Source organism: Podarcis raffonei, chromosome 3 (genome assembly GCF_027172205.1).
Source record: "Podarcis raffonei isolate rPodRaf1 chromosome 3, rPodRaf1.pri, whole genome shotgun sequence".
NCBI classification, from domain to species: Eukaryota; Metazoa; Chordata; class Lepidosauria; order Squamata; family Lacertidae; genus Podarcis; species Podarcis raffonei.
The window spans coordinates 87,889,807-87,905,566 of NC_070604.1; the positions used below are offsets into that span (position 1 = coordinate 87,889,807).

The window sequence follows — 15,760 nt, forward strand, 5'->3', positions numbered from 1 at the left end:
GCGCCTAATGATCCTTCCACTTCTACCCCACTAACCAGGTCATCAACATTGGTTAGGACCAGATCTAAAATGGCTGTTCCTCTTGTTGCTTCTCCCACTTTCTGGACAATGAAGTTGTCTGCAAGGCCAGTGAGGAATCTGTTTGACCTTATGCTCTTGGCTGAGTTTGACATCCAACAAATATCCGGGTAATTGAAGTCCCCCATTACTACTATCTCCCTTCCTTTTGCATGCTTGGCCATCTGTTCCAGGAAGGCATCATCTATGTCCTCCGTTTGGCTTGGGGATCTATAGTAAACTCCCACAATGAGGTCTCTGTTATTCTTCTCTCCCTTAATTTTGACCCAAATGCTCTCACTTTGGCTTTGAGGTTCTAAATCTTGGATCTCTTCACAGGTATACACATCCCTGACATATAACGCCACTCCTCCTCCTTTCTTGTCTGGTCTGTTTCTCTGAAATAGATTGTATCCCTCCATTATTACATTCCAATCGTGGGACTTATCCCACCAGGTTTCAGTGATTCCTATTATGTCATATTTAGTTTGCTGTACCAAGAGGTCAAGCTCGTCTTGTTTATTTCCCATACTTTGCGCATTAGTGTACAGACATTGAAGTCCATTAATCATTCCCCCGTGTCTCTTATTTAAGGATTTTTTCCTCCCACCACTAGGTCTGCGTGCTGTTTGCTCCATTCGGTCTATGACATTTGGATGATCATCTTCATCAATTGATAGACTCCTACCTTCAGGAGCACTGTCTCCCTCCCCCACATTAGTCAGTTTAAAGCCCTCCTGATGAGGTTTCTGAGATTTTTTGCAAAAACATTCCTCCCAACCGTTGTGAGGTGCAGCCCATCGCTTGCCAGAAGTCCATCTTCAAGAAACTGCATTCCGTGATCTAAGAATCCAAACCGTTCCTGTTTACACCATTTGCGAAGCCAGTTGTTCACTTCCACTATTTTTCCCTCTCTCCCTGGGCCACGTCGTTCAACTGGGAGGACAGATGAGATGACAATTTGTGCATTTAATTGCTTCAATTTCCTGCCCAGAGCCTCGTAATCTCTTTTGATCTTCTGGAGGCTATTGCTTGCAGTGTCATTGGTTTCCACATGAACCAAGAGGAAGGGGTATTTGTCAGTGGGTTTTATGATTCCTTGCAGTCGTTCAGTTACATCTTGGATCTTAGCCCCGGGGAGACAGCACACTTCCCGAGACATCTTGTCAGGCCCACAGATCACTGCTTCTGTTCCCCTCAGTAGGGAATCCCCTATCACCACTACACGCCTCTTCTTAGGTCTGGTCGGGGTTCTTCCGTGAGCTGTCCATTCCAAGGTCGCCTGCACATTCCCTGAGGACTGCCTTTGCTGCTCGTCTTCATATTCCTGATCGACTGTAATGAGGGAGAGATCCTCAAATGGAGTCTGCTCTTCGTCTTCCATGCTAGGGGAAAGGACCTCAAAGCGATTGCATATTTCTAAACAATCAGAGCGAACCCTGGGCCTCCTACTTCTTTGAGTCACGTTTCTCCATATATCTGGCTCCTGTGTTGGTGAACTAGCCTCCTTCTCAGGGGAGTCCCCTGTCTCCTCCTTGGTGGAGACGGTGTGCTCTGTTGCTTCCAAGAAGAGCTCCAGCTCTCTAATTCTTTGGAGCGTAGCTACACGTTCCTCCAGTTGCTGGACTTTGTCTTTTAAGAGGGCAATCAACATGCAATTGCTGCAGGTAAAGCTGCCTGCAACCTTTGGCAAGATGGCAAACATTGCGCAGGAACCACAGGCGACTGCAGCTGTTCCCTCATCCTCCATCTTGAGAAGGTGTCGTTGGGGGTGACTACAGCGGTCCTCCATCATAAAAAGCGTGAAGACAGGACAAATAAATCCCCCCAAATAAACCTATATCTCCCCCCACAAACGTTTGAGACTAGCTCCCCTAAATCTAAAAGATGGATCAAACTGCGCGCGCCGCTAGGCGCGCGCCGCTGCCCTACAATCTCTGACAAGCTCCTCCCACAGCTAATCACCTACCTCTTGATCATGTGACCAGTTTCTTCTCTAACTCAGAATCTTAGGGGTAGATTGGTCAGAGGTCTGCTTGACAAGCGGTTTTGTTGTGTTTTTGTCAGTCTATGGGGGCAAAGTTCTTATTCTCCCCTACCTGCCTCTCAAGTGCTTAGCAGGTAGCACCCCCCATAACACTTCATTAACACCGCATGAGATCAATGCTTAGTACAAAGTATAAATCTAATAAATAACTAAGTAACTAAAACACACATTCCCACTACATCTTTGCACTTGTGAATGCCATCAAAATCATGGTGGCTGAGTAAAACTGGGCAGTAAATGGAGTAAAACTGGGCAGTAAAAGGAGTAAAACTGAGCAGTGGTCCCTGAAAGACTGCAAATGGCCTTCTCACTCTGCCTGCTTAACAATATTTTTGGGTGCGTATATTCTCAGCTAAGGCTGGAGCATATTTTTTTAAGGGTAGTCATGGAGCCCCTTCTCTTTCACCCTAAGTAGTAGTTCAAACAGGGAGGGTCTTAGAAATGCTAGGCACCCCAAAATGAATCTTCTCAGTTATGGATCTTCTCAACTTTGTGCTCCCTCAGCTTGGTACCTTGTGTGTGAGAACCTCTGACATGACCCTAAATTCAACACTGAGACAACTTGATTCATTTTTCTATAGTCTAGTGGCTTGATTTGGCCTGAACAAATTTATGATGGTGCCTACCAGTTTTCTGATCACCAGTGACAGGTACAAAATTGCAGCTGCAGGCAAGTTTCCTCTTCATACCAGAAGCTCCTTCCTCATCTCTGCCTCCCACTTTGTGGGCACTGGAAGAGTTCAACCTGAAGATTATGAGAAGAAATTTAAAATGCACCATAAACAGTCATATTACCATTCTAATACCATTGTTTTTCTTGATTTGTGTAATTGCTGCAGGACTCTGTGATGATAAATTAGGGGTGGGGACCCACATTATGATGTAATGAAAAACTGAGGAAAAGGACAGAAACCAGATTTTACAGCCACATAGAATATTAATAATTATTTGTAGCACAGATGCAGATTAAGCAAATTTAATTGTAAATGAACAATTGTAATGTGTGCACATCTTCCTGAATGATCTTTCTCAATAATTATATGTGAGATTAGAATGCAATATCTGTTATTGTTATATTGAATTGTTGTTTAGGTGAAAGTTGGAGATAAGGAAGTAGATGTCATGAATACATTTAAACTTTATATCACTACAAAATTGCCTAATCCTGCCTTCACTCCTGAGATTAATGCCAAATCATCAGTAATCGATTTTACTGTTACAATGAAAGGGCTTGAAAATCAGTTATTGAAGAGAGTAATTCTTACAGAGAAACAGGTAAGATAACCAAGAATGAACTCATGCACTAACAAAGCAATGAAACTATAATGCTTTACTGATGCTTGATCTTCTAATTCTGAAATGCTGGTCTAGAACCCGCTAGCAAGTCATGGTGATTTGAGGTGGTGGCTGGAGTGGATGGGGATGAATTTTGGAAAGAAGGAAACTTGGGAGAAGAAAAATCAACTGAACAAATTCCTTTTCCTTAGTGTAAATATAATAATACAGCAGTCTCTTTTAAATTATAAAACACATAAATGTGCAAGCGCTAACAGATTATGATTGGGGCAATTGCATCATAACAGAATGCTAAAAATGTTTAGACAGTTTGTCTTGATATTTAACAAAGGAACTGGAAGCAGAGAGAATTAAACTCATGGAAGATGTAACATACAATAAACGGAAGATGAAAGAACTTGAAGACAACCTGCTTTATAAATTAACTGCAACTAAAGGTAGTGTATCAACTTATATTCATTTCGTATTTATTAAGGTTGGCATCGGTCTGCTTCCATTAAGGATAGGGACACGCGTCTCTGGTTTACCATATTAAAAGGTCTAATTCTACCTGAAGTAAATGCAGTTGAAAGTTTGTACCTGGACTGCACTACTTCAGCCTGCAGATAGGGGGCATACTTGAATCCTTCATACAATAAATAAATAACCCCTGCATATAGGATGTTACGCACTGAGGAGAAAGGGTTTCTTGGCATCTCATTTCTATCTGCAGAGGTTTATTTGTTTATTTATTTGTACAGAGGAGCATCCAATCATTTGAGCCGCTCCAGTCTAGTCCAGTCCAGTCCAGAGAAATAGGTTTACTTCTGCAATGCTGTGTGCTCTTTGCGAGTAATACACCTAATTCATTAGACAAACCTCTCAGACATCCTTATGCATTCGAGTATGTCCTTCCTGGAACGCGGGTGGCGCTGTAGGTTAAACCACAGAGCCTAGGGCTTGCCGATCAGAAGGTCAACGGTTCGAATCCCTGCGAAGGGGTGAACTCCCGTTGTTCGGTCCCAGCTCCTGCCCACCTAGCAGTTCAAAAGCATGAAGTGCAAGTAGATAAATAGGTACCGCTCCGTCGGGAAGGTAAAGGGCATTTCCGTGTGCTGCTCTGGTTCACCGGAAGTAGCTTAGTCATGCTGGCCACATGACCCGGAAGCTGTCTGCGGACAAACGCCAGCTCCCTCAGCCAGTAAAGCAAGATGAGTGCCGCAACCCCAGAGTCTCCCGCGACTGGACCTTATGTGTGAGAGCCAGTGTGGTGTAGTGCTTAAGAGCGGTGGACTTGTAATCTGGTGAACCGGGTTCACTTCCCTGCTCCTCCACATGCAGCTGCTAGGTGACCTTGGGCTAGTCACACTTCTTTGAAGTCTCTCAGCCCCACTCACCTCACAGAGTGTTTGTTGTGGGGGAGGAAGGGAAAGGTGATTGTTAGCCACTTTGAGATTCCTTCAGGTAGTGAAAAAGCGGGATATCAAATCCAAACTCTTCTTCTTATGGTCAGGGGTCCCTTTACCTTTACCTATGTCCTTCCTACCATATTAATGTGAAGTACTGGATGTGCAATGTGAAAAGATAAACAACTAGAGAGCAGAAGTTTCTGTCTGAAATGGATAGATCACACTCCTCTGAGATGAAGCAGATGGGCGGTTGAGGTTCTTTGTGGCTAAAACAGAAGAGGCTATGGACCCTCCTTTCTCTATTGGGAAAGGACCACAGTGACAGAGCATCTGCTTAGTGTGTAGAAGTTCAATCTCCAGAATTTTCAGGCAGGGCTAGAAGAGTGTCTGAACCCCAGTCAGTGTGGACAGTGCTGGGCTTGATGGACCAATCGACTGACTCAGTATAAGGCAGCTTCCTATGTTCCTTCTCCATGGAGGATGACCCAGCAGATGAGAAACACTGCCATGTAGTGTTCAAAGGCAGGGAAATTGGCAAGATCTACCTCAATCTATTTTCCTTCTACGGGGCATATGACAGAGAAGAAGCAGCAACAGGGCCAGCGACAGAGAGGAGCATTGGGTGGATGTTGTTGCCTGCAGCAGGCAACCATTTAAATCGCCCCTAATTGGCTCCAACCTAGCATCCATCCATAATGGGGGTATGTTGGAGGCAGGGACAGTGAGTATTTTGAGGGAATTCAGGTGGTAGCTCACTGCAAGTAGCAGCAGCAGCAGCTGCTGCTTCCCTGTGGTCCTCTCAGTGTCAGGATTTTTTAAAAAGCACCCCACCCATCATCAGCAATAATAGGCCCTGCTGGGGCTCCAGCATTTGCCCAAAAAAGCCTTGTGGTAATGCTGTTCATGCTAATTGCTTCTTACCAGTTTCTTCCACTTACATGCTGTCTCTCCACTGGAATAAAAAGAGACCCCCAGCTTTTGGGATGAAGTGTTCTTCCTTCATCATAATTAGTTGTTGGGCTTTCTACAGAAAGATACATAGCATGCTGTAGGAGAAGCAACCAGCATAATGGCTGGGCAACCCTTATTTGGCTCATTTAGAATGCAAAGAACCACTTTGCTTTAACTGCTTGGCCTGCATTCTTTGTACTAATTAAATTATGTTTTTCTGATAGAGGAACTGGTTGATTTTATTTCCATATTGAGTTCTGAATTCTGTACAGGAAATTAAAAAGCACCGTTACCAAACATCTCCTCTGGTGCCCTTTAGGGTCTTTGGTGGATGACGAATCTTTAATTGGTGTTTTGAGGACAACTAAACAAACTGCTACAGAGGTATCTGAAAAGCTGGAAGTTGCAGGAGAAACTGAGAAAAAAATTAACACGGCACAAGAGGAATATCGTCCAGCTGCTACACGAGGAAGCATTCTTTATTTTCTTATCACAGAAATGAGCATGGTCAATACAATGTACCAAACCTCATTAGCTCAGTTCTTAAAACTATTTGATCAGTCCATGGCCAGGTAAGAATACCATGTTATTTCTGCAGATGCCTGTATCTTTTCCCAATCCATCCCCTCTGCTTCAGGCTCATTTTCACCCAACCTAGTCGGGCCGAGTCCTGAATGACTTTGGGGTTGTTGTTCAGAGCAACATTTTATTTTGCTCAGCTGTACTGCTTTTTGCTGCTATTTAGATTTTAATTGTGGCATGTCATCCCAATCTCCAAGCACTGCAAGAATCCAGGGGTTTCAGGTGCTTACCCTAGGTTCCTGTTTCCTTTTGAATGAGGTACAGTGGAGACTGAGTTGTTTTAAAGATATATGGGTTTTTTTTACACAAGCATACACACACCACCTGAGCCCATTATGGAGGGGTTTACAGCATTAACACCCCCAAGAGGGCCTTACTTCTTCCATAGCTGCAGCCTTGGATTAAAACAGAAATCAAACATTGCTCTGACACTCTCCAGCTTTCGGCTTTGCTTCTAGCTCACATCACTTAAAACTCTCTGCTTTCAACTCTGCTGTGAGTTGGAGAAAGGGGCCCTACCCATTTGCCATTTTCACAGAGCCTTTGTTCCCCATCACCTCACCAGAAAGCTAGCTTGGCTATTCCAAGAATTAGAAGAGGGTCCGTGTATTCAGCCTAACCCCTCCCAAAACGCGTAACATATTTTTGTATTTCTATTCTTAGGCCTTAATGTGAGTTATTAGTAGATTGTTTAACCTTAGAATTGCATCCAGTGTAGTTGTCTTGTTCAGGCAAGTGCTTTTGACTGCTTAATGGATTTTCCTCTCCTCCCCCAGTGCTCCTGCCCATGTCTGTTCTAGGGATTCCTCCAACCCTTTGGGGCAATTGGGTATGTGTGCATGAGCAGAGGAGGTAGAGGGAATGTTACACTGAACAAGTGGAAGTCTTTGCACAAACACAAGCAGAAACAATTCATTGTATATATTTATGAATATGAGATGTTTGGTCTATTAATATTTGAATCCCTCTTTTGTATATTAAATATTGTACCTTTTGTATATTACTTTTTCTTTTAGCGAATTTACTTGAAATGCTGCTATATTTTATTGTGTAAACTTTTGTGAAGTTGATGTGAGCCACTTTGAGCTTATTGATGTGAATCTGTTTGCTTACTTTCTTGCTTTGTTTTTATGCCTTAGATCTGATAAGTCCCCTATTCCACAGAAAAGGATCACAAATATTATTGAGTTTTTGACATATGAAACTTTCACATACTCTGTTAGAGGTTTATATGAAAACCATAAATTTCTCTTTACGCTGCTTCTGACATTAAAAATTGATCTGCAGAGGGGTCAAATCAAGCCAAAGGAGTTCCAAGCACTAATTAAAGGTAATTACTAGTTCTGAATTATTTCTACCTTGTTACAAAAGCTTGTAATGGGATACATGTTTGCATATTATACTGAAAGCAACTCTGTGTGGAACACTAAACAGAGCGGACAACTGCCTAAAGCCATTGGAATGGGTAAACAGGAATTTAAGAATATAAGAGCTGCACAGGATCAGTCCAAAGACCCATCTACTCCCATACTCTGTTCTCACAGTGGCCCCCCAGATGCCTATACAAAGCCCCCCAGGCTCCCTTTCTTTGGGGGGGGCAGAAGTGCTCCCCTCCAGCTCCGCTGAGTGCCAGCAGGAAGAGGGCAAATGCACACAGTTGGAGCATTGTTTTGTCTGGAACTTTCCGCTCAGCATCCTGGAACTATCACTCACTCACTGCCTGAAGCAAGCACTTCATTCACTTCTGATGCTTTTTCTTTGTGCTGCTGTAAAATGCTTTGCTTGGGTCAGTTGCAGCACAGCTGTGACTTGTGAGTCCACACGGATCTCAGCAGCAGCACAGACCTTGCATACCCCACCCCACCCCCCAATGCACATCAGAGGAATTTGGAGCTCATTGCCCCGGAATAACAGCCTTCTTGAGAATGCTCATTGGCCATGCTGGTGACCTTGTGCACTTGTTGGTACCTTTCCTGCCCTGCATATCCATCATTTACGTAAGCCATCCTTATGCATATCCACACTGATTATTAAATTTTTTATAACATCAATTTTATTCAAACACATTCATGGGGACAGAGCAGGCTTTTAAACCTTATTAAGGATGCAAGACTGCCTAAAGACTGATGTGCCGGTTAATTCTACTGTAGTAAATGGGCATTAATTTTGTGTAACCGGAAACGGAAATGCAGCCTAAAACGTATGTGTCTCTTAGCTCATAGTATACAAGTTCATTTGTAGTTGTAAACAATTGTTTCCTGCTACGAATACAAGTCGTGGCAAGCCATTGGTTTGTGAAATGTCTCCCTCCTCTTTTGCCCTTTGTGAGGATGAGAAAGCTTCTAGTTTTAAACTAACTACAGTTCCTGGTAATTTGGAGAATTGTGCTTTGATTAGACTAGGGTTAGCCAACATGGTGCTTCCAGATGTTTTTGGACAACAAAACACACCAGCCACAGCTAGCATGGCTAGCAATGGATAATGGAAATTGTATTCCAACATACAGAGGGCACCATTTTGGTTGTCCCTGATTAAGACCATGGCTTTGAATGGGAGCTACAGTTTCTGATGACTAAAATGTGGTCAGGGCATGCTTTGATTGAGTTCTTATGGGAACTCTTTAGAAGGACTTCTGTCCGATTAATCATGTAATGCACCAACTGTTTTTGAAACATAAAAGCTTTATATGAATTCTAAATATTAAAGAAGGCAATGCTGCTGATGGAGTATTGTCTGTGACACTGTACGAATTAGTCTTGGCTCTTATTTTGTATTAGTCATGGAAAAACCTCTATAAAAGGAAGTTATTCACATAAAGGAAAGTGTATGTGTCATACAAAAATGTAAAATTACCCATAATACATTACCATCATAGATGTCATAGATGCAAGGAGAATGAATTAAAATGCTAATCAGGTATAAGGCTGTGAAATAAGGGCAATTAAAAGTTTGTAGCAAACAATGAGGCTATAATAACTGCAAAAAAACTGATTCTGTATTATTAATAACGAGAATAATGGCATATTTTAGACATTCATCCTACATGCTTTTAGATATAATAGAAAAAGCATTGGTTTTAGAGAAATAATGCTGTTGTAATATTTTGCATTTTGAAACTGTTTCCAGGCAGGGTGCCCCTATGATCCTGGTGGTCGCTATATCAAGGTTAACACTGACATAATAGCATACTCACAATCCTATGCTCAGTCAATAGCACAACAACACGTCAGCAGGTGAAAAAAATGAAACTACCTACATCACCAGATAATCCTTTAGCATCCTTGTAAATGCTGCATTGCACACTGACAACACCTTCATATTATTCATGCTTAGAAAGTACCAGTCCATGCATACTGATGTCTGAACAACCTCACAACATCACTTAAACTATTGTCCTCACCCAGAAGTAAGTCCTATGAAGTTCTGTAGTTGTGCCATGATCCCAGTTGTGCCATGCAGTGTTTGTTAAACATATTTATTCAGAAGTCAATTCCATGGGGGTCAATGGGGTTTACTCACCAGTATATGTTCAGGGGTTTTCAGTCATATCAAATGGAGACAAATATTCGGGAGAGCTGCTAGGTACCAACCAGGGCCAGACCAATACACTTTGTTACCTGAGGTGAACCACAAAAGGGTACCCCCTCCCCACCCAGGAAGGAGTGAGTGAAGATCTACATCAAGAACAAGCAAGGAATAAAGATATCCATTGGAATCTGCTGCCCCTGTGGATCCTTCTTCACCTTGCCTCATGGGTGGGCCAACCCTGGTAGTAACACACATTTCTCCAGAGAGCTTACACAACAAGTTTGTCTACAGAAACTCATGCAAAATGTACCTGTGGACTGTGTTTGCTTCCTCTGTTATTTGGTGGGATAGAGACTGCCATTTTTCTGATTGTCTAAAATTCGAATTTAATAATATTAAGCATAACATGTATGTACTCTGTAATAATAATGGTGATGATTGTTTTTAATCAGGGGGTGCAGCACTGGACCTAAAAGCTTGTCCTCCCAAACCATTCCGTTGGATTCTTGATATGACATGGTTGAATCTGGTAGAACTGAGTAAACTACCGCAATTTTCTGAAATTATGAACCAGGTGGGCTCACTTGTCTTCCTTTCTGTTCCGTATATTGTTTCCCACAGCCATTGTATCCTTTTGCCTTAGAGAATTGAGACGTGGCCATTAATTCCAATATTGCTTAGTTTCGTACCCTAATGACATGCTATCTTTTCCCCTCAAGAGAATAGCCTTGGCTCAGTGGCAGAGCAGGTCCCAGATTCTGACATCTCTGGGTTGGGCTGGGAATGTCCACTGCCTTGGAATGTCACTGCCAGTCAGTTGTAGGCAATACTGATTTGTTGTTGTTGTTTAGTCGTTTAGTCACAGTTTGGTCAGACTCATGTTTGTAGCTTCGAGAACACTGTCCAACCATCTCGTCCTCTGTCATCCCCTTCTTCTTGTGCCCTCCATCTTTCCCAACATCAGGGTCTTTTCCAGGGAGTCTTCTCTTCTCATGAGGTGGCCAAAGTATTGGAGCCTCAGCTTCATGATCTGTCCTTCCAGTGAGCAATACTGACTTAGATGGACCAACAGTCCATCTAATACTGACTTTGATGGACCAATAGTCTGACTTGGTACAAGGCAGTTTCCTGTGCGCCTATATGTGGGCATATAAATAACCACAAATACTGACACATCCCACCCTTCAAAAACATGTTCTACCTAACATGAGCAGAACTTTCTGGGATGGTCTGCTAAGCCTCCTTCTCTAAGCAGCAGTCAGAGCTGCTCAGTAAGCCCTCACCTCCTATGTCAGGGGAAAAAAATATCTCAGGGCTCATCTTCTGCACCCCTCATTTCTTTTTCCTCCCCCATCCCCTCCAATCCTGCAGCAGTGAAATGGGGGTGGTGGGATTTGAAGCAAAGGTCCCCCAAGCTCTGGGTGCAGCTGGAAAACAGGCTGGGGGCACACAGCCACACCAAAGAGCCTTTCCTTGAGGGCAGGGGACTGGACAGGGCAGTCCCTGGGTGTGGCGTTTGCCTCCTAGATGGGTTAAATGAGTGTGATGTGATTGGCCAGAGAGAAACTGATAGGAGGAGTTAGAGTGAGAGTCGGAGATGTGTGGAAGTCATTTGAGAGTTGAAGAAGGAAGAGGGAGGATATAAGTCTGTGGGTTGGTCGAATTGTGTGGTGAGGGAGTGAGAAGAATTGTTAGGTGGAGTCAGATAGATAGTTGGAATAATCAGTTTGAAGTTGTTAGGAACGCATAGGTCAGTTAAGGAACTAAGATTAAGAAACTGCCAAGAACAATGAACTGAAACCACAAGCTTGTTCATACCTATAAAAATAAACTTGATTATTTGTTTATGTTAACAACTGTCTGAACTCCATGTGTACCCGTGAGAAACGGGTTGGTGGCAGCGAAGAAAGCAATCACAGTGGTGGCACAGGGTCAATAGACCATCAAACGTCCGTGGACCCTGTGTGATCGCCACACTGGGTTTCATTGCTTTAGTTGCACTTTGGTAGAAGCTCGTCCTGTGCACCTTCTCTCTACTCACCGTTTTTTCTATGTTTTTCCTATTGGTGTTGCACCTGACTAGATGTGTGTTGCACCGCATGCAGTGGGGAGGTGAAGTGTGCTGCTGTGACAAGAGCCTGTTCTGGGGCCGAGTTTTGGGGGCAAAGCAACTGGCAGTTCTGCAAGCACCTTGTGGGTGGCTGGAAATGATGGCAGGAGAGCAAAAGACGGAACTGGCATGTGACTGGGCCCCCAGCTTGATTTACTACATTGTTGCAGGATAGTTAGGTCTGAGGACACGGGTTAACTAGAGGATCCCATTAGTTACTTTCCAGCCATGGTGATGATGAGCATATTCTGCAGTTATACTAACTTTTCAGACTGTCTACACCGTTTTTATTAAGTAAGAACTGCACTGCTCCTTCAACAACAACAGCAATTCTATGATGCAGCAGCAAAAAAAGGCTAATGCTATTTTAGGCAGCATCAACAGAAGTATAGCGCCCTTTATCTTTATAAATGACTTGAATGAAGGTACCGAAGGGATGTTCAAGAAATTTGCAGATGACATCAAACTAACACAAGTATAGTTTCATGATCAAGGGAAGTGATTTTGTTGTTTAGTTGTTTAGCTGTGTCCAGCTCTTCGTGACCCCATGGACCAGAGCATGCCAGGCACTCCTGTCTTCCACTGCCTCCCGCAGTTTGGTCAAACTCATGTTAGCTTCAAGAACACTGTCCAGCCATCTCGTCCTCTGTCGCCCCCTTTTCCTTGTGCCCTCAATATTTCCCAACATCAGGGTCTTTCCCAGGGAGTCTTCTTTTCTCATGAGGTGGCCAAAGTATTGGAGCCTCAGCTTCACGATCTGTCCTTCCAGTGAGCACGCAGGGCTGATTTCCTTAAGAATGGATAGGTTTGATCTTCTTGCAGTCCATGGGACTCTCAAGAGTCTCCTCCAGCACCATAATTCAAAAGCATCAATTCTGCCTTGGTCAGGCACACTTGGAGTGCAGTGTCCAGTTTTGGGTACCACAGTTTTAGAAGGATATTGATATGCTGGAACGTGTGCAGAGGAGGCTGACCAAGATGATCAAGGCTTTATCAGGAACAGTTGAGGGAATTGGGTATATTTAGCATGGAAAAGAAGACTGAGAGGAGATATGATAGCCCTCTTCAAATATATGAAGGGCTGTCACATAGAAGATGCTGCAATCTTTTTTTCTCCTGCTCCAGGCATGAACCAATGGCTTCAGGTTACAAGAAAGAAGAGTCTGGCTCAACATCAGGAAGAACTTTCTGACAGTAAGAGCTGTTAGACAATAGAACAGACTTACTCAGAAAGTGGTGGACTCTCCTTCCTTGTAGCTTTTAAACTAGAGGTTGAATGGCCATCTGTCATAGATCCTGTAGCTGAGATTTCTGCATTGCAGGGGGCTGGACTAGATGACCCCGAAAGTCCCTTCCAATTCTACAGTTCTGTGATTCTATGAAATATGACTTTGACTGAAGTGTAACTTTCTAAAATTGTCATGAGCATACTTTAATGGGAAAACTATGTTTGTCTATTGCATTTGGTACATTAGATCTGTCGTAATGAGAAGGGGTGGAAGAATTGGTTTGACAAGGAGGCTCCAGAGGAAGAAACGATTCCTGATGGATACAGTGACTCTCTAGATACTTTTCGTAAACTTTTGCTTATCAGGTGAGGATCATGCAATTTCAGCATTGCTTGTTTTGCTAGCATTCTTCTAAGAGTGCTGCGTGTTAATCGCTATGCTGCATTTCCCTCAGAAAAAAACGATACGTAGATGAAACTGACACTCAATTTGAGCCTCACCAAATATGTTCATTCCTAGGTCGTGGTGTCCAGATCGCACACTTTCTCAAGCCAGGAAGTACATTGCAGATTCACTGAATGAAAAGTATACAGAGCCAGTCATTTTAAACTTAGAGAAAACTTGGGAGGAAAGTGACAAGCGAACCCCGCTCATCTGTTTTTTATCAATGGGATCTGATCCAACTATCCAGATTGATGCATTGGCCAGGAAACTTAAACTGGGTATAAATATAATATTTTATTCTTCAATATAAGAATTTGATATTTTTTTAAAAGAAAAAAACACTTTGGTAAATTTGGTTTTTGTAATAATTCACTGAATTTGCAGTGGGCCCTCTCATCAACAATCCTGAAAAAACTTCAGCAACTTTGTAATGAGGGTTGTATTCAATTGTTCAAGCAGGAGGTGTCCATTAATAAAAAGCCAATTCTTACACAAGGCAGGGCTAGAAAGATCTTCAGATTTCAAGGCACTTGAGGCTACTGTTAGAGGAGCTTTCACTAATTCTGTAATAAATGGCTCTTTCTTGATCTAGGACAGGGTGGGTAATGTGCCACCAAGTTTCATGTGGTACTCAGCCTTATTTCATGTGATGGGAGGAGCTCGGAAGAAGAGGTGGAGGGCAGGACAGCGGGGGGGGGGGGCGGTTGAAATGCGTAGAGAAATGGAAAGTGGGGCGGGGAGAGAATATTGCCATAAGTGGCCAGTTCAGGCCTCTTGGAAGAGTGATCTGTCCTTCCTCTAGTTAGTAGCTCACTGGGTAGGAGGAAAGAGGGAGCAAGGGAGAGAAGGGGGTGGTAGAAAACGGGGAAAGGAGGCAACCCTGTCTGCCACAAGCTATGGTTTTACCCACTGTCAGCATTTAGCCCCTCAACAGATTACACTTAAGGGAATGCAGCTCTTGACAGATAAAAAGTTTGCTGCCTTTCTGTTATTACAGCTCACGCAGGTGGACATTTGCTGCCATCACAACTATCACCAGTGCTAACTACCACAGAGGATAACTTCTTGAAAGAGTCAGAAATTACCTCTGGCTTTATTCCTTAAGGGTGGCGCTGTGGTCTAAACCACTGAGCCTCTTGGGCTTGCCAATCAGAAGGTCGGAGGTTCAAATCCCTGCAACGGGGTGAACTCCTGTTGCTCGGTCCCAGCTCCTGCCAACCTAGCAGTTTGAAAACACACCCAAAAGTGCAAATAGATAAATAGGTACTGGCAGGAAGGTAAACGGCATTTCCATGCGCTGCTCTGGTTTCGCCAGAAGCGGCTTAGTCATGCAGGCCACATGACCCAGAAAAACTGCCTGCGGACAAACACCGGCTCCCTCGGCCTGTAAAGCGAGATGAGCGCCGCAACCCCAGAGTCATCTGCAACTGGACTTAACTGTCAGGGGTCCCTTTACCTTTACCTTTATTCCTTAACTTAATTCTCATTGGCATCAAAAGACCTTCATGCATGCAGCAAAGTGATATACTAAATTAACTGAGTTAATTGGTTTGTAGCAAAGGGAAGGCAGCACAAACATGAATAATATAAAAGGCCAACATTCAGTGAAGTCTTACAAATATACAATGCTGTATAGCTGCTAAATGAATACAATATGCATAGGATTCTTTAGTAAGTTAAAGCATAGAATTGAAAAGCCAAATTAGCAAAGGGGGGGGGGAGTGCTTCCACGCTTTTTGAAAACTTGCCTGCAACCAAGAGTACAAATTTATGTAATCTTATTATCATTCTACCATTTCACTTGTTGTAGAAAACAGAGCTATTTCTATGGGACAAGGACAAGAAGTTCATGCACGCAAGCTTATTCAGACATCAATGTCACAGGTATGTATATATACCTCATCCCTTCGCTTGAGTTTTTTTAAGATTCCACCCACCCCCTGACTCAGGTTTTGAACTTCCATTTTAAAAAATGTATAAAGAGGTGTGGCATATAGCTATTAATGATGAATGAACATGTGCTATTAAGGTAAGATGGGGAATATGCGGGAGAAATGATTTTGAGGAGATATGGAAGATATTTGTAGAATTTGTACTATTAAAATGGAAAGGCATCAAACAATTGCAA

General features: G+C 43.1%; 1 protein-coding gene across 1 annotated transcript in view; it reads left to right on the forward strand.

Annotated features, from left to right (window-relative positions):
- Window positions 1-15,760, forward strand: part of DNAH8 (dynein axonemal heavy chain 8) — a 137,533-nt gene that overhangs the window by 101,372 nt on the left and 20,401 nt on the right. Inside the window, exons 76-83 of the mRNA XM_053382927.1 lie at window positions 3,197-3,379; window positions 3,732-3,837; window positions 6,059-6,311; window positions 7,461-7,651; window positions 10,302-10,423; window positions 13,435-13,553; window positions 13,708-13,910; window positions 15,443-15,516. Of these exons, the coding sequence (XP_053238902.1) occupies window positions 3,197-3,379; window positions 3,732-3,837; window positions 6,059-6,311; window positions 7,461-7,651; window positions 10,302-10,423; window positions 13,435-13,553; window positions 13,708-13,910; window positions 15,443-15,516 (1,251 nt within the window). The remainder of the gene's footprint in view (window positions 1-3,196; window positions 3,380-3,731; window positions 3,838-6,058; window positions 6,312-7,460; window positions 7,652-10,301; window positions 10,424-13,434; window positions 13,554-13,707; window positions 13,911-15,442; window positions 15,517-15,760) is intronic.